General features: G+C 38.9%; 1 protein-coding gene across 1 annotated transcript; it reads left to right on the top strand.

Moving 5' to 3' along the window:
* Positions 1 to 2,355: 2,355 nt before the first annotated feature.
* On the top strand, positions 2,356 to 3,291 carry LOC124505434 (olfactory receptor 8B12-like). The gene has a single exon (XM_047071383.1). The coding sequence runs from the start codon at positions 2,356 to 2,358 to the stop codon at positions 3,289 to 3,291; it is 936 nt and encodes a 311-aa protein (XP_046927339.1).
* Positions 3,292 to 19,717: the final 16,426 nt, after the last annotated feature.

Genomic DNA, 19,717 nt, shown 5'->3' with positions numbered 1-19,717 from the left:
TGGCTCAATCGGTTAAGTGTCCAGCTTTGGTTCAGGTCATGATCTCATGGTTGGTGAGTTTGAGCCCCGCGTTGGACTCTGTGCTGACAGTGCAGAGCCTGCTTGAGATTCTCTCTCTGCCTCTCTCTCTGCCCCTCCTCTGATTGCTCTCTCTCTCTTTCAAGATAAATAAATAAATTTAAAAAATCAATTTAACAGTAACTATTAGACACATCATTACTGAAAGATGAATTTAATTCTGCTTTGTCAGAAGCTAATCAAAGCTACTTCATTCACGTGGGGTCCTCTCAGCTGCCACCTCTTCTCTCTGGACAGATTTGTGCTTCTTACTAAAGCTGGGAATCCTATGTTACATAGGGATTGGTTTGGGACCATCCTTGTGCAACTATGATGATCTACTAGAAACCTGAGAGCCAGTGCACATGCATGAGACATATATGCAAGGGTATTTTAATGTATGTAAATCTTCACATGCTCCGTAATGTTGCATTTATAATGTATAGTTTAAATTAGAAACAAATATAAGAAGGAAGCCATTTCAGAGATTCAAGTTTTTGAAAGGCAAAAGTACTATACAAGTGGAAAAGGCAAATAGCTTTTTCGTTCTTTGCTGTACTGGAACAAAGTCATCAGGTAACATGGCTTTAGAAAAGCTCTGTTGAAGATACATTTGGAAATGAGGTTGCCATGGCAACTGTCTCTGAGGCAACAAAATCCCCCTAGAGCTTTCAGAGAACCCCTAACTTCTTTGAACTTGGTTCTCAAGAAGAGCTTAATTTCATTTCATTTTAATATGAACTGCTTTTCTCTGTTTGTAACTTTTGCGCAATGGGATTGAGAACAAGGACTGGGACTCACTGGAGTTACTTTGGGATGTGTTAATTCTAAGTGTAAATCAAAAGATGTGTGTGCACACACTCACAAACGTACACAGGCATGTGCACAGCAGTTTTAGTAGAACCTTCCTGGAGGAAGAGGAACTTCTGCCTTTGTATTTTCACTTCATAACTTCCCTAACAGGACTTTTGTCATTAACCCAGGCCCAAAAACCTATTTAATCCATTGGCACACTGAAGCTCAAATTTCCCCAGATCAAGATTTCTTTCTTGGGTATGAAATCTGTCTTCCTTATTATTATAAGGGCCCCTGGTAAGGGGTGTTGAGCGCAAGTTGACACACAAAGCTTTATTAGTCTCTGTATGAGTGAAATCACTTCCCGAGAACTATTTTGACAATGTGTGCAGTAGTGGTAGTAGCCAGCAGTGGTGTCTGGAGACAAAATTGGGTGTTTTCAGTAACATACAGCAAGTACTTTGTGTTTGCTTAAGAAGCCCAGCAAGGTCCCTGACCGCTATGAAGTTTCGAGTTGGATAGATTAGAATTTGACTCAAGATTTTTGGAACCTACAAGCTGTGTGTGTTCCTCACTTTTAAAGTGGATATTTATAGGTCTAATATACAAAGCTGTTGTGAGGAATGAAGAGGTAAAATTCTTTGTGCATTGCTTTGGATCCTTCATACGAGGGTAGTGGGTTGATATGGTGTTTGGTACACAGTAAGGGCTTAATACAGGGTTGCAATTAGCATTTTTCCCATGATGCTTTGCTATAATTAATAGCTTAAAAAGATGTAATCACAATGAAAAAATGTAACCACAGGTCTTTAAAAGCCACATCAAGCATTACCAAGGGGGCTAAACAAACATTTCTTCTTCCTTTGGGAAGGGGTCTCTGGAGCAGTGATCCTGAGGGAGTCTCTGTAACTACGTCACTGAGATTAGTCTCTTGTTATCCATGGGCATTTGGAAAGGATGCTGTCTCATCCCCAGAATTTGGACAAGAGACTTGCAGCAAAGCCACAATCAAAGATCAAGTTCTTCAGCGCAGCAAGATAAATTAGAGGTTTCGCTCCTCAAAGTAGAGAAGCAGAAGCAGAGGGTCTGAGCTCTGGGTTGTCACTTGCTTTTCATCGGGGCCAGTTGAGTCTCCATGAAAGAGATGGATGAGAGCCAGTGGAGAATAGCACTGTGACTCCAAGCAGAGGAGGGTGAGTGCCTGCCTGCCCTGGTCTGTCCTCGAGTGGAGTGGGTAAAGGCTCAAACCCCTGGAGCCAGACCACCTGAGTTCACCTCCTGCTGTAACTTAGTAGCATCAGGACTTGTGCAAGTCACTTAGGTCCAGTGTCCTCATCTGTGAAATGGGGATACTCATAATGCCACACAACATTTAGAACAGTGCCAGTAAATGTTCCCATTCTTTTCTTCTCCATGTCAGCCCCTTAAATTCCATGGTGTGTGGCTTCTCTCTCTTTGTCTCAGTGACTCTTCTTTTTCCCTTACAGACTCTCCTAGAGGAGAATGGCTGCAGATAATGCCTCCTCTGTGACAGAGTTTATCCTCGCAGGCTTAACAGATGAGCCAGAACTCCAGATGCCCCTCTTCTTCCTGTTTCTAGGTTTCTACATGGTCACTGTGGTGGGGAACCTGGGCCTGATAACCCTGATTGGGCTGAATTCTCACCTTCATATTCCCATGTACTTTTTCCTCTTCAACTTGTCCTTCATAGATTTTAGTTTCTCTACTGCCATCATCCCCAAAATGCTAATGAGTTTTGTCTCCAAGAAGAACATCATTTCCTATGCAGGGTGTATGACTCAGCTCTTTTTCTTTTGCTTTTTTGTCTTTTCTGAATCCTACATCCTGTCAGCGATGGCATATGACCGCTATGTCGCCATCTGTAAACCACTGCTGTACATGGTCACTGTGTCTTCTCAGGTGTGTTTACTCCTTTTGCTGGGTGTCTATGGGATGGGGATTTTGGGAGCTGTGGCCCATACAGGAAATATATTATTTCTGACATTTCATTCTGACAACCTTGTTAATCACTATATGTGTGACATCCTTCCCCTCCTTGAGCTCTCTTGCAACAGCTCTTACATAAATGTACTAATTGTCTTTATTGTTGTGACCATTGGCATTGGGGTGCCCATTGTTGCCATTTTTATATCTTATGGTTTCATTATTTCTAGCATTTTCCACATTAGCTCCACTGAAGGCAGGTCCAAGGCCTTCAGTACCTGCAGTTCTCACATAATTGCAGTTTCTCTTTTCTTTGGATCAGGAGCTTTTATGTACCTCAAGCCACCTTCTATTTTACCCCTTGACCAGGGGAAAGTGTCTTCCTTGTTCTACACCATTGTTGTGCCAATGTTCAACCCATTAATCTACAGTCTGAGGAATAAGGATGTCAAAGTTGCCCTGAGGAAAACTGTGGGCAGAATAACCTTCTCTTGAAAAAAATATTAGAAATTTAGATAAGTAATCCAAGGATTTTTTTTTTAATTGGAGTGTTTTTATTACTATTGTTATGATTACTTTTTTCATTGAGGACTCTAAGCACCAGTGCTTTCTTTCTGTACTATATGGTAGAGGAAATTTTAACGTTTTTTTCCCCAATGGATTGATTCTCCCTTACCCTAATCCCCCAATTTTTCCTTCTTTATTTTATGAAAAATAATTGCTGCAATTACAGAGTATTCAACATTGAGTGGGGCTTAGGAATCATTCGGTCTAGTGCCTTTTTATAATACATTGCACTGTGCAGAGTCAGAAATGTTTGTATGTTGCGCAAGAACATAAAACTATCTGGAACTGAAATCGTTGCTTGAATCCCGATCCAGTTTGTTTTTCCCTTTGCCATGTTTTCTTCCCTCATCTTTTTCTTGGAAGATTTCATTTCTCATGTTGGTTGACCTAGCACATTTAAATTATGAATATATTCACAGTAATTTCATGCTACTTTTCACAGGATAATTTTAATATATCACATTTTGCAAGAGAGTAGGAGGTGAAAAATTTTGTTGAGTTGGTCTTGGCAAAATGACAAGATCAGTGTTTGATGAATTTTGCAGTGTGTAAGTGGAAAGTATGTTAGATTTCAGAGAGAGGCAAGTATGGTGACCAATGACTTGGTGGGTGGAGCCCTACGGACATAGTTTAGTGAATTAAAACTTCCAGAAGAGAGAAACTTATTTTTATGGGGTGTAAAGACGTGTGGTAGAGGAGTCATATATTATTTCAAGACTAACAGAGAAGGAATTTGGAGTCTTATTTCAAGAGTTACCTTGGCTGTGGTCCAAAATAACTGGGTGCTGCACTATCCAAAATGGTAGTCACTAGTGATATATGGTATTGAGCATTGAAACTGAGACATACTATAAGTGTGTAATGTAAAGTACATGTAATTGTACAATGTAATTGTAAAGTACACACTGGATCTTTGAAGGAGTAATATGAAAAACTGTAAAATATCTCATTGCAACTTTTTATGTTGATTACATGTAGAAGTAACATTTTGGATATATTACATTAAATAAAATATATTATTAAAATGAATTTACCTGTTTAGCTTTTTTAAATGTGTCTACTAGGGGCTGAGAATTACAAATGTGGCTTAAATTATATTTTTAGTAAACGACACTGGTCTGGAGGATGTAACAGAGCACCAGGTAGCTGTGCGGACACATTTAGTTATGAAGGCAGCACCAACCTGTTGCTTATTAGGAGAGGCAAGTGCTATTGAATTTTCAGTCATTGTAGATAGCCATCATATTCTAATAATGGGGCACATGGGGAAGGGATGGTGATCTCAGGATAAGTTCATAAATCCACAGTATTATGTAATGAGAAATATAGCATTATATAAAAAATCAAAGGAACAATTTGTGTGTGTGTGCGCGTGTGTGTGTGTGTGTGTGTGTGTGTGTGTGTGCGTGTGTGCGTGTGTGTGTGTAAACTCACCATTAGTGGTAAGATTTCTTTGGGAAGTAATGAGAAGTGCCATGCTGGGGAAATATTTTTATTTATGAACTTTTCCTGAGGAAAGTTCTATTCCAGTGAGAAATAAGGGAAGTGTGGATAAATGTTTAGTTTTGCCTTTTGATTCTGGTCAGTATTGCTGCAAAGAAAATAAGAAACACGTGGGGAGAATTATACTTTAGATGAGACTAAATAGATACCCGAATTCAGGGAACCTAGAATTTAGGCATGGGGTGGTGTAATAGGTGTGTATTGGGTATGCGGCACAATGTAGGTAATGAAAGAAAACAGAAACCTTCCTTTAAAATTTTTTGTGGTCTAACTTTCATATAGCAAAGTATGCAGATCTTTTTTTTAAATTTTTTTTTTCCACGTTTATTTATTTTTTGGAGACAGAGAGAGACAGAGCATGAACGGGGGAGGGGCAGAGAGAGAGGGAGACACAGAATCGGAAACAGGCTCCAGGCTCCGAGCCATCAGCCCAGAGCCTGACGCGGGGCTCGAACTCACGGACCGCGAGATCGTGACCTGGCTGAAGTCGGACGCTTAACCGACTGCGCCACCCAGGCGCCCCTATGCAGATCTTAAGTGTATAGCTCATTGAATTTTTGCATATGTATATGTAACCACAGACTAGATAATGATGTAAAACATTTCCATCCACTTTAGAAGGCTTCCTTTTGCTCCTTTCCAGTAAATACTACCTGCCCTCAAATCCCACCCCCCTACCCAGAGTTTATCCACTCTCCTGACTTTTATTATCATAGATTAGTTTTGCCTATGTTTGAACTTCACATAAACACATACTCTGTTGTTTCTGGCTTCTTTATCTCAGCATAATAATGACTGTGATACTCATCTATAGTGTTGCATATACAGATATATATATATATATATATATATATATATATATATATATATACTTTTTATTGTTATGTGGTATTCCATTATGTGAATATACAACTATTTAGCCTGTTAATTGAACTGGTCAAGTTTCAGACCTATTGGTTTTTTTTTTTTTTTTTAATTTAATTTATTTTTTAAATTTACATCTAAGTTAGTTAGCATATAGTGCAACAATGATTTCAGAAGTAGATTCCTTAATGCCCCTTACCCATTTAGCCCATCCCCTCTCCCACAACCGCTCTAGTAACCCTGTTTGTTCTCTATATTTAAGAATCTTTTATGTTGTGTCCCCCTCCCTGTTTATACGTTATTTTTTCTTCCCTTCCCTTATGTTCATCTGTTTTGTCTCTTAAAGGCCTCATATGAATGAAGTCATATGATACTTGTCTTTCTCTGACTGACTAATTTCACTTAGCATAATACCCTTTAGTTCCATCCACGTAGTTGCAAATAGCAAGATTTCATTCTTTTTGATTGCTGAGTAATACTCCATTGTATATGTCTGTCTATCTATGTATCTATCTATTTATCTATCTATCCCATATCTTCTTTATCCATTCATCCATCAATTTTAGCTCTATTGTTAATAAAGCTTCTACAAAAATTTTTAAACATGGATTTTTAAAGTTTATTTATTTATTTTGAGAGAGAGAGGGAGAGAGAGAGAGAGAGAGCGCAGGGGAGGGGCAAGAGAGAGAGGGAAAGAGAGAATCTCAAGCAGGCTCCATGTTGTCAGCGTGGAGCCTGACACAGGGCTTGATCCTACTAACTGTGAGATCATGACCTGAGCTGAAATCAGGAGTCAGATGCTCAAGACTGAGTCACCCAGGCACCCCTGAACATGCATTTTGATTGAAGTATGCAAACATTTCTTTTGGATATACACTTAGATGTGGATTTTCTGGATAATAGAGTAGGTCTATATTTAGCTTTTATAAATACAGCTAAAGTGTTTTAAAAAACATTTGAGTCAGTTGGCACTGCTGGCAACAATGTCTGAGAGTTCCAGTTGCTCCACATCCTTATTAACACTTAGTATTTGCATGTTACCCATTCTGGTGTGTGTAAGAAAATGCCTTTTAATTTTTATTTTCCTGATGTCAAGCACCTTTTAATACGTGTATTGGCTGTTTGGATATCTTAAAAAAATTTTTTTTAATGTTTATTTTTGAGAGAGGGAGAGAGAGAGCGAGCATGAGCAGGGGAGGGGCAGAGAGAGAGAGAGAGAGAGAGAGAGGGAGACGCAGAATCTAAAGCAGGCTCCAGGCTCTGTGCTGACAGTGCAAAGCCCAATACAGGGCTTGAGACCATGAACCGTGAGATCATGACCTGAGCCGAAGTCAGATGCTTAATGGACTGAGCCACCCAGGCATCCCTGGATATCTTTTTCCATGAAGAAATTACCCAAATCTTTTGGTCATTTGAAAACTAGTGTTGTTAGCTGCTTTCCTATTGACTTGAAGGAATTAAAATTCTACATTTAAATACTTATATGTGTAAGTGTATAAATGTATGTGTACTATGTATATGTGCATGTATGAGTATTATGTCAGTAATACATACATATATAATGCATACACACATCTGTATGTCAATCTATCTCTCTATATCTCTCGTCTCCAAAACTATGCCTTGCTTATTCTAAATGATATCTTTTGATAGTGGATTTTTTTTAAATTTTAATGTTTATTTTTGAGAGAGACAGAGCATGAGTGGGGGAGGGGCAGAGAGAGAGGTAGACACAGAACCTGAAGCAGGTTCCAGGCTCTGAGCTGTCAGCACAGAGACCGACATGGAGCTCAAACCCACGAACCCCCCAAGATCATGACCTGAGCTGAAGTTGGACGCTTAACTGACTGAGCCACCCAGGTGCCCCAATAGTGGATGTTCTTAATTTTGATGAAGTTTGATTTATCAGTTTTGCCTTTTATGGTTAGTTCTGTGTCCTGTTTAAGAGATAGTTAACTGTTCTTCTTGAGGTCAGAAGAAGAGTGATGTGAAAGGGTGTGAGTGAGAAGGAAGACATAATAGACCTGTGGCATCCTAGCCCTGTGAAAATTTTGGATCTCCTGATCTTCTGGCTCCACCCCACAGAGACAGAATGTGAACTGGGTTTTAGGCTCTGAGCTGTCAGCACAGAGTCCAACACAGGGCTTGAACTCACAAACCCGTGAGATCATGACCTGAGGCGAAGTGGGACACTTAACTGACTGAGCCACTCAGGTGTCCCCCCCCCCAATTTTTTTATGTTTATTTTATTTTTGAGAGGGGGGAGGGGCAGAGAGAGCCAGATACACAGAATCTGAAGCAGGCTCTAAGTTCTGAGCTGTCAACACAGAGCCCAACGTGGGATTCAAAGTCAAGAGCCACCGGATCATTACCTGAGTTAAAGTCAGATGCTTAACCAACTAAGCCAACCAGATGCCCCATGTTTTAACTTTTTAAGAAAGTGCCAGACTGTTTTCCAAAGTGGTTGTACCATTTTACACTTTCATCAGTAGTGTTTGAAATTTTCAGTCCTCCATATCCTCACTAACACTTGGCATGGTCCACTTTTTAACTGAAGACATTTTAGCAGGTGTATAGGGGTGTCTCATGGTAGTTTTAATGTTTATTTATTTATTTTTGAAAGAGAGATAGAGAGGAAGAGAGAGAGGGAGACAGAGCATCCCAAGCAGGATCTGTGCCGTCAGAGCAGAGCCTGACCTGGGGCACATAGTGGTTTTAATTTTCATCTCCCTAGTAACTAATGATGATGAGTATCTTTCTATGTTATCATTTGTCATCCATATATCTTTTTGTGTGTGTGTGTGAAATGTCTATCCCACCTATTTGCCCATTTTAAAGTAGGCTGTTTATTTCTTGTTACTGAGATCTCAAGGGTCTTTATATATCCTGAATTCAAGTCCTTTACTAAATATGAGATTTTTAAATAGTCCATGGCTTATGTTTTCATTCTATTAACAGATCTTAATGTTCATGAAGTCCACCTCATCATTTTTTTCTTTTGTGAACTGTAGCTTTGTTGTCATATTCAAGAACTTGTTGCTTAAAAAAAGATAAGGAACCCCCTCCCCCCCACCCTGCCAAATCATAAGGATTTTCTCCCGTAATTTATTCTGGAAGTTTTATGGGTTTTCACATTTGGGTCTATAGTCCGTGGAGTTATTTTTTATATACAGTTGAGTTGTGGATCAAAGTGGTTTTTTGGTGTGTGTGTGTTTTTGCACATCTGTGTCCAGCGACTGTTCTACTTTTGTTAAAAATCAATTGTTTCTGTTTTTTACATTCTGTTCCCTTTGTCTGCTTGTCTATCTTGATATCAATACCACACAGTTTTGATTACTGTAACTTTATAATAATTCTTAAAATGAGTCAGTATAAGTCCTCTAACTTCATTCACCTCTTTCAAAGTTATTTTGGTTTTTTAGGTCCTTTGAGTTTTCATATGAATGTTAGGATCAGTTTGTAAATTCCCACAAAATAACCTTCTGAGATTTTGATTGGGATTTTATTGAATCTGTGAATCTTTTTGGGAGAATTACCATTTGTTTTCTCTTTAGCAATAAATGGGAATGCCTACTTTCTTTTGTCTCTCCAACATAGTACATTCTCAAAAATTTCAATTTTTCCAACCTAAAAGATTAGAAAAAATTTTCAAGTATAGTTAGAATGAGCATTTCTCTACTAATGAGAAACATTAGAGGTATTTTCATATATTTAATGGCTGTTGGTATTACATCACACCTTCCTCACTTTTCTGCTGGATTTTGGTCTCAATTTTTAGAAGGACTACATATTATGCATATTAGCTTTTTGTTTGGGGTATAAGGTGCATACATTTTCCTCTCATTTTGTGATTTGGCTTTTCCTTATGATATAAAATTTAAAAATTCATGTTCTTAATCTTTTGTTTCATATATTTTAGTCATATTTAGAAATGCTTTCTTTCCTCTAGGGTTATAAAGAAATTCACTCTTTTTTTGTTTTTCAAAATGTTTGTATGATTTCATTTTTTTTACATTTGGCTGTCTGATCTTTTTACAAATTGTACCAGTATATGGTGTGAGGAATGGATCCAAATTTATCTTTTTCCATATGGCTATCCAGTTGTTCTATCGCCATTTATAAAAAAAAAAAAGTCCATCTTTTCCCTGCTGAGCTGAGCTGCTGCCTTAATTGCATACTAAGTTTCATAGGCACTTGAGTTATTTCTGTGTTTTCTATTCTGTTCTATTTGTCTGCTAGTCTAGTCATGAGCCAATACCACACTGCTTTAATTATAGGAGCTTCATAATGTTTTCATATCTTGAATGTAATTTCCCACATATTGTTATTCTTTTTTAGGGTTTTCCTGATTATTCATTTTTTAACCATAATGTTTATAATCTATGAAGGTCCAAAAAGAAAAGAAAACAAAACAACAGAACACAACACAAAACAAAACGAGCCTCAGGGCATGTTTAGTGATTGCATCCTAAACTTCTTATAAGTAAACTTAGGGAGAATTGACATCTTTGAATCTTGAGACTTCCAACATGAAGTATAGTATGTCTTCCTATTTTCTTTTAGGTCTACTTTAGTATCTTTTAGGAGTGTTTCATAATTTTCCTCATCTTTGTTTTTCACCTTTCTTATTGGATTTATGGTTGGGAATTTTATTGTATTTTATTTTTGCTGCTGTAATTTTTGCTGTATTTTTGCTGCTATCTTTCATTATATCTTCTGATTATTATTTGCATATATGAATTCTATTGAATTCTATGCTAATTTTATACTTTGCAATATAACTTATTTTTGTATAAGTTTTCCCATGGATTCTTTCAGGTTTTGCCAAATGTAATAAAATCTTCTATAAATAGAGATAATTTTACCTGTTTTCTTCTGGTTATTATGCCTCCTATCCCTTTCCCATTTATAATTGCATTTTCTAATACTGTTAATACAGTGTTAAGTAACAGTTGAGACTGTAGGCATCTCAGATTAACTTCTGCTTCTTTTTTTTTTTAATTTTTTTTTTCAACGTTTATTTTTGGGACAGAGAGAGACAGAGCATGAACGGGGGAGGGGCAGAGAGAGAGGGAGACACAGAATCGGAAACAGGCTCCAGGCTCTGAGCCATCAGCCCAGAGCCTGACGCGGGGCTCGAACTCACGGACCGCGAGATCGTGACCTGGCTGAAGTCGGACGCTTAACCGACTGCGCCACCCAGGCGCCCCTTAACTTCTGCTTCTAATTAGGAAAGCCTCTAGAGTTTTCAAATTAAATTGTTGGCATTTTATATATTTATTTTACACATTTTATCATCTGAAAGAAGCATCTGTCAGGGGGCACCTGCTTGCCTTGGTAAACCATGTGACTCTTGATCTCAAAGTCCTGAGTTGAAGCCCCACATTGAGTGTAAAGCTTATTTAAAAAAAAAAAAAGACAGTATCCATCATTCCCTGATTCAAATAAGTATTTTAAAAGTATGAATAGATATTGAACTTTGTCAACTTTTTTTCATTTTTTGGGATTTTATTTCCTCAAAATTTCATCTTACATATTTAATCTCTCCACCTCTACAGACTCTTCTATTTCTAAGCATATCCAAACCTGCTTAAAATTTTTTATTTAAAAATTTCCTTTGATCCTCTTTTTCTCTCCCCCCTTTTCTGTCCACAATTAGAAACAGTAACAAGTGCTTCTTCTCCATAGTCACAATCTCAATGCTAATTTTTGGTTATGTTATATATGCAATTTCTTGCCCATGTCTCTCTCTGTACTCCAGTGTCAGAGTGTAACACCCTGTTCAGAGGCATTTGTATTGCAAAACCTGACTTTTCCATGTCAATGAGGACTTCATGTATGATTTTCAGAGCATCCTTGAACCTGGGTTCAGTTCCTGTTTATGTGTCTTGATTACTGTCCTGAAATTTAGGTATGAGATCACCAGGAGGAAGGAGTCACTCTGTCTGACATGAATTTGAAGGTGTTATGTCTACTCCAATTTTTCAGTGGGTGAGAAGTTTCAGTTATGCAAGATGCATAGCTTAGATATCTGTTGTAAAACACAGCACTTCTAGTTAACTATACTGTATTGTACACTTACAAACTTGTAACAAGGGTAGATCTCATGTTAAGTGACCTTACCACTGCCACTCCCCTACCCCCCCCCCAACAAAAACAACAACTAAGAGACAGAAACAAGGAACATAATAAACTTCACTATATTCCATGTCATTTTGATGAGAAAGTATATAGCATTTTTAAAGAAAATAAATTTTAGAAAAAAATTGCACCATCATTTAATTAACACCATGTTTTAGAGGAAACTTTTTACAGCAACTGAGTATAATTGAGTTTCTATATTCTTTTTCAAATGCAGAAATTATGGAATTATGGAATAATTATTGAATAAAAGTATGAATCATTCATATAGTGAACTTATGCCTTAGCCAAAATAATAGAGAACAGTACTCTGATTCTTGGCCTTCAAAAGTGAGGTATCTTTAGAAAAATATCACGATGGTTATTTGTCATTCTTCCCTGCTGTGTCTTCATGGCATATTACGGTTTCCGCAGAACCAATGGTAACACAGCATTTCCTTCTTTCTCTCCATGCACAGGCTTAAAGCCCTTTTGGGGAAGCTTCCATTTTTATTTGATAGCTTTGAAGATTTTTAGATAATTTTACTGAAAAAGGCAGTGTGATGAGTGCTTTGCCATGTTGAGCGAGTTAGGACCCTAACCAATTGCCAGGTCCACAGATTGTGTTACTGAAACCTGCCATCATTACAGAGGGATTCCCAGCTAGAGTCAACCCTTTACATGTCTCTGGAAAGAGGGGCTCCTGCTTCACATTCTTGGGGGTGTGTGTGTGAAATTCTGTGCAGAAGTAAAAAATGTGCTCTACTTGTGAAAACTACAGTTTCTTGTTTATTACAGAAACTCCTCCTAGGAGAATACCCGAGGAAACTTCTTTGGGTTTCCAGTCAGATCTCGATACAGATACATGCAAAAGAAATCCCCTTTTAAATATCATGTAAATGGCACTGTGGCCATGGACAGATGATGTTTCCTTTCTTTGACTGGAGAGGAGAATCTGAGCCTGGCCTTGATCTGAAATCACGATCTTTGGTTCAGAATTGATTTCAGGATAATGCAACCTTTTATTTTCTCACCATTACAGGAAAAGTATGTATGCTTAGGGCACCCTTCTTCTTATGCCACCCAAGCCATTTTCCCTTTATGAAGTGGGAGAGCAGAGACTGTAAAACTCTGTACTGCTGACACTATGCTGGACAAGGGAGGGTGGCTGTGTTGCAGCCTCCAAGTCTCTTTTTGTCCTTCTCTCTAACCTGGGGATATGAAAACTAATTTGGTTCTGGGGTAGGGATGACTGAAGCAATGGAGGCAGAGATGATGTCTCTAGGTCTCTTTACAGTTCTCATTCTTTATTCAAGATAGGGTTCCTGAACCTGGGAAACTGTGGAACCTCTCTGAGATGCTGCTTCCCTGTCTTTGCTGTGAGGACTGGGTTCCCAGTGCATATCTTAGTCCAGCTTGGATTACTAGCCTCCTTGAGCTGCTGACTATGTTGGGGTCTTTTTCAAACATGGGAGTATTTTTGTAAGCGTAGAAAGAGACAAGATATAGGCATTCCTACTGTGCTCACCTTTCCTGTGTTAAAATTAGTCCTTCTGCCATTAGAGCAAAGAGAATTCTCATGTCTGAGCCATGGAATCTGTGTGGCTTAGAAAGAGGTTCTTCCCTCCTACCTTCAGAGATGACTTCTCCAAAGAGCATGGCTATGGGAAATGTCTCAACAGTGACTACTTTTTTTTCCTGTTTGTTTCACAAATGGACAAGAGATCCATCCTATGCTCTTCTCCTTATTGTTACAGCATGGTCATTGTAACAGGGCTGAATTCTTTCCTTAACATCCTCATGAGCTTACCTTCTTAAACCTCTCCTGCTCCTTTGTCATTTCACTTAAAATGATAATGCAATTTATATCAGAGACCATCATCATTAACTTGAAATGCAACATTCCACTCTTCCCTTTTGATTTTCTGTTGTTTAGTGACTACTACTTGGTTGTTAGCTACTATTTTATTACTTGTGGCCTGGAGTCACTATGGGATGTGTCCCTCTGGTCTGTTCTCTGCTGGAGCACGGTTTGCATTAGGATAGATATTGGTGGTGTCATGGCCCAGTTAGTGGTAATGGTCAGTCTGCTTTTCTGCAACCACAACACCATCAAATTGCATGTGCTTCTCACCTCTTCTCACTAAACTCCTCTTTATCAGCACCTGTTTTTATTAATGGTTATTTATTCATTTACTTTGATAGAGATAGATGGGGAGAGAGTGAGAGTGAGAGAGAGAGAGAGAGAGAACGAACAAGCAGGGGAGGGGCAGAGAGAGAGGGAGAGAGAAAAATCCCAAGCAGGCTCTGTGCTGTCCAGTGGCAGAGCCTGATGTGGGGCTTGATATCACAAACTGTGAAATTGTGACCTGAGCCAAAATCAAGAGCCAAATGCTTAACAGACTGAGCCACCCAGGTGCCCCAGCACCTGTTTTATAAGCCGGTAGATTTTGTAGTCATAAGCATTATGACTGATAATCTTAATCTGTTATATACTCATCTTAATCTGTTATATACTCATCAACTTCCATTTCCTCTCTTCTGACACAGATATAAAAGCCGATTCTTTTTCCTTGGATCAGGGAAATGCTTGTACCTCAGTCTATCTCCTGGGACCAGAAGCTACAGGAGTGATTCTCAAATTTAAACATGTATCTGAATTACTTGGAGGGGTTGTTGAAATGCAGATTCCAGGACCTACCCACGGAACTTCTGATTCAGTAGGTCTGGTATAGGACTCTAGAATTTCATTCCTAAGGAGTTCCAAGGTGATGCTGCTACTGCTGCTCTGAGAACCAACCACTGAGAACCACTGGGCTACACTATTATCTTTTACAGCAAAGTAGCCATGCTGAACTATCTACTCAGTTCCTAGTTTTCTGACATGAAAACTCTGATATATTTCCATTGAGTTGGAGACATACTGATACCTGACATACCGATATATCAAGGTGCATTTTTTTCAATTTTTTTTCAGAATACATTCTGAATTCCAAACATTGCCCTTCTAACAAGTGATGGTTTTTAATTTTCCCTCAAATTTTTTTCTCTCCCCCTTTCCTTTGTTTGCATACTTCTCCCATAATCTTCATTTGGTTTCCTTCCCCTCCATCTTGGAGTGGGTTTCCCACAAGACCCTGAGATGAATATTCATGTGGAAGAGATTTGTTAGCAAGCATTCCCATGTCAATCCAGCTGAGAATGCAGAAATGAGACAGAAGAAGACTGAGAAAATGTGTGATATCAAGCAAACTCTGATGATGGGCAACCTTGGTCAAGGCTGTATGGAGTCCTTGAAGACATTGTGGGTCGTGACTCAGAATCATCCTGAGCAGGGTCAGGCATCTGGAGTATTTATATCCTGACACATATCAGTCTTGGGTTCAGGGGTACTCCAAGGATTTAACTTTCCTGGCACTCCGGGCTCTCCTGTGCAAGGGAAGCTCTGTCATCCTGAGTGTAGTTCTCTGGCAAATAAAAGCAGGTGCTAGCTGTTGGGAGTTAGTGAAGGCATACTTGAAGCTGGCACGCATCACAATGAGAACAGGATCCGAGAGGATGTGGGTGAAGCACTAACAAGTATTTAGTACACCTCCCAACTGGCAGAGGTATTTCTATGTTATTGATGTGACATTAAGGAGGGAAACGTTGCATCTGAATTGGCCATTTGTCATTTCTCTCCTGAGCATTCTTCCTTTGGGAAATATTTTCTGCTCTTGATAGATAATCATGAACAGAATCCATAACACAGCATCTTTGTCTTTATGCTTAAACTTGATGTGAGTGAAATTTTGGTTTTGCTCATTGTGAATAAATGATTCCCTCTTATAATGGAAGGGAAGAAGTATTTTTGCTGTTAGTGGCATCCTCACTTCTTCTGTCCATATTCTTCCCAGGTACTTAAAGCTGGAGCCACTGATTCCTTCTCACTTACCCTGGTATTCCTGTTCTGGCGAAAACTGGCAGTTCTCCAATAGCCCTCAACCTCCTGGAAGATATTGGCAACTTCTTGCTCTCCTGGCTAGTGTCCCTGAACATGCTTTGGAAACAGAGGCATATTCCAACATTCCATTATTTCTGACCATTTAGGCCTCATTTTTAGGGCTTCATATCTGCCTATGCTGGATATTTTCGTTTTGCTCCTGTATGTCTATTCTCTATGCTTATCCAGCCTGCTGTCTTCCTAGGTGTCTAACTGATATGGATCACATTAGCAGACTTTCTTGCTCTCTCTCATTAGCAAGCAGTGTGGGAAAGAAGAGTGAGGACAAAGTATGTATTCCTTTGGCCTCCTTTCTGTGGGAGCGCTATGGGTTGCATCCATCTACCAAGAGTCACACTGAGGTCAAGTGGCTCTTCTTACACAGCTCACTCTCCTTGTCGCTAATTCAGACCTGGAAATGGTAATAATGCCCAACTTATAGTCCTGGGTGCTGCACAGTCTCTTCTGGTTTTCCTATATTCCATGCGTACTTTGGAAATAGTTCCTGTTGTCTCTACCTAACCAAATTGCATGGGCTTGCTCTTCCCTTCACATCTTGTGGGCTCAGAGGGTCTAGCTGATGGGCTATAGAATTAGTTTTTTAAAACCTCATCTGGTCATCCCTAATCCACTCCACCAGCCCACAGGACAGAGTCACAAAGGAAAGCCAAAGCAGTAACACATCTTTCTGTCCCTCTTTCTTCACACAAATAATGGCAGAGTCGCGTGCCCTGTCCCTTCTCTGAATTCAGGAATATTACTGCATATAGGAAGTGCTGATGAATTGTTCCAAAGTAGTGTCCACACTCTCTTTTCTTGAAGTTACATATGGTTTGTAAAAGCAGCCTCCTCAAATAGCTCCCATTTTGCTTATTTACCTAAAGTTTGCATAGAATAACCTGGGTCCAGGGAAACGGCTGGGCTGAAGGGGAAATAATCTTTGAGAAGTTGTAGTCCTCACAGTTTCTAGTTACTTTTTCAAGATGATTTGAAAAATAAATATTTCAACAGTGAGACAGTTCTGAGCTATATTTATGGAACTGGGGAAGAGAGAATTTAACATATAACTATGCGCATATGTGAGATATGTAATTATATGTTTATTCACAAGAGAAAACCTGGTTTGAGTAGTTGATTCCTCCTCTCTGTAAATGCCCAGTTCTCTCTGGTCCAAAGCAGATGATTCCTCTAAAATGGGTATCTATCTTTCCATGGCCTAGGAGAGTAAAGAATGGGAAGAATCCTTTTCCTTTTTCCATATTCCTGCTCTTCTCTTCCATGAGGAAGTGGAGTGGATTGTTACAGTTGAAATGGGGAGACAGAACTGGGAATGACTGGCTAGTTCCTTTAGGTCTCCCTGTTTTGGACTGCACTGTCCTCTGGACCAATACTTGTCTCCTCTTCCCTAGTAGGGAAAGGCTGATGTATGTTTCCTCTGTGCCTGGATTCATCAAACCTTTTTGGGGAATGCAGTGAGGGAAGGAGAGAATCCCATTGTGACTATGGAGCTAAGCTATATCCTTCAGCTATATCCTTGATCTTTTTTTGAGAGGTTCCTACATCTCATGTCTCAATCAGTTCTCTACTAAAAGAGCACGGAGTAGAATAAGGGATTATCAGCCTTAACAATGCAACAATCTCCTTTCTATACACTCAGTGATTTAGCCCATACCATCACTTGCCTTTGCCCAAATATATAGGGCTTCCAGGTTTTTGTTTTTCTGAGTTGGTCTGCCTGCACTGCTCTCCTCTACCCTCTGCTGTTAACCTATGTATTATTCATGACTCGTTGCAATGCATTTCTAATATGTCATAAACCTAATAACACATTTTCTTAGTAACAGTATGATAGTAACATATAATGGGGCATGATTTTTGAATGAAAATTTAAAGTAAAATAAATTAAAGATATGGTTATTAATCTGTTATAAAAGCAAAAACATCATGTATACTAAAACATATAATTACTTTTGCACCAAAAACCAACTCTCTAATTTTAAAAAATGGGCAATGAACTACTTCCTGAACTGATTACCTAAAGAAACTGAATAAAGAGGGCCCATGAAAAATAGATATCTATGAATATATATCTGTGAATAATACAAAATGAACCTTATGATATTAACCACTTAAAATATAAATGTATGTTATATGTAAAATATTCATTTAACTAACAATAGTGTCATTAGCTTTGGTAACCATAAACAAGAATTTGGAGATGCACTGATGGTCTTTATTATTTTATAAATTTGACTAGAAAATCTGGAAGTAATACACACACTCAATAGACACCTCTGTAGTATGTGAGCCATGTTTATATTTCTTCCATATTCATTACAACAGCATAACCTAGCATATTCTTTTATGAAATACTATTGTCATAAGACGAAATGGGGAAATAGTTGTATGTTGACACAATGGAATAATATACAGAAACAAATCTCAAAGTATTACCCTACAACAACATATGTGAACCCATTCACTGACATAATGATGAGCAAAATAAACCAAACAACAAACCACATTAAGTTCAAGAAAAAGCAAACGCAACTTAGAAAGACAGAAATCAGAATATGGTAACATCTTGGGCTGCGGGGGGTTGGGGGTGCTCTTGACTGGAGGGCAGCATGAGGGAACTTTCTGGGATGCCAAACATGATCTTTATCTTTACCTGAGTAGTGATTACAAATTGTGTTGAACTTAAGGTCTCTGCACTTTATGTATGATATACATAATATAAGATGAAGAAAAGCATATGTGTTAGAAACAGACTCTTAAGTATGGAGAACAAACTGATGGTGACCAGAGGGGAGGGGGTGGGTGGATGGGTGAAATGGGTGAGGGGGATTAAGGAGGGCACTTGTGGTGATGAGCCCTCCTTGTGTTGTATGAAAATGTTGAACCACTGTATTGTACACCTGAAACTAATATTACACTGTATATTAACTAACTGGAATTTAAATAAAAACTTAAAAAAAAACCCCTGGATTTTTAATAGAGTAACTCTGGGTGTAATGGCCTATGACTCTATTAGATGACACTCCTGAATAATAATAAAAAAAAACTAAATCTCGGGTCGCCTGGGTGGCGCAGTCGGTTAAGCGTCCGACTTCAGCCAGGTCACGATCTCGCGGTCCGCGAGTTCGAGCCCCGCGTCGGGCTCTGGGCTGATGGCTCAGAGCCTGGAGCCTGTTTCCGATTTTGTGTCTCCCTCTCTCTCTGCCCCTCCCCCGTTCATGCTCTGTCTCTCTCTGTCCCAAAAATAAATAAACGTTGAAAAAAACTAAATCTAGACACAGTTAAAGAAAAGCAAAACAACTACCTGAAGATGCTGGAAATGAACAGAAGCAGACCTGGTAGGGGGATGAGCATTCACTTGGAGGAGGGAAGAAGGGAGCAATACCAAGTAAGTTCCCGTCTTCCTAGCTTTTTTTCCAGCACTAAGTGCAGTCTATATTGTACCCATGTGGAAAAATTCCATCTCTCTGGTGCAAAGAGCCAGATAAGTGAGGCCCAAAAATCTGAAATACTGAATAAAAATCTGAAATACTGGGGGAAATTATGGAAACAAGTGAACCAGAGAAGGTATCCCCAAACTAGATTCACCTGACCCTAAAACATGCATGTGCAGAACAGACTCAAATCAGATCAGATAAAGGCAAAATATGTGAACTGGTATCAGAGATACTGCCCATGCAACAGTGTGCAGCTCAAGTCCAGACAAAAAACATTACTCAATAAAAGAAGGGAAATGAAATGCATTGGGGAAAAATAACAGAATCCAGAATCTCCACTTAATATTCATAATGTCCAGGATACAAACCAAGATTACTTGATATGGAACTAAGAAAACCTAAAACTTTCTCAAGAAAAAATCAATTATAT

This window comes from Lynx rufus, unplaced genomic scaffold, assembly GCF_022079265.1.
Source record: "Lynx rufus isolate CCGP_SWC_20201006 ecotype Redwood Valley unplaced genomic scaffold, mLynRuf1.p SCAF_9, whole genome shotgun sequence".
In the NCBI taxonomy this organism is placed as follows: Eukaryota; Metazoa; Chordata; class Mammalia; order Carnivora; family Felidae; genus Lynx; species Lynx rufus.
This window is presented reverse-complemented; position numbering and strand designations above follow the sequence as displayed.

Excerpts from the sequence above, each read along its gene's own strand:
- LOC124505434 (XM_047071383.1), top strand. The coding sequence starts at position 2,356 with ATGGCTGCAGATAATGCCTCCTCTGTGACAGAGTTTATCCTCGCAGGC.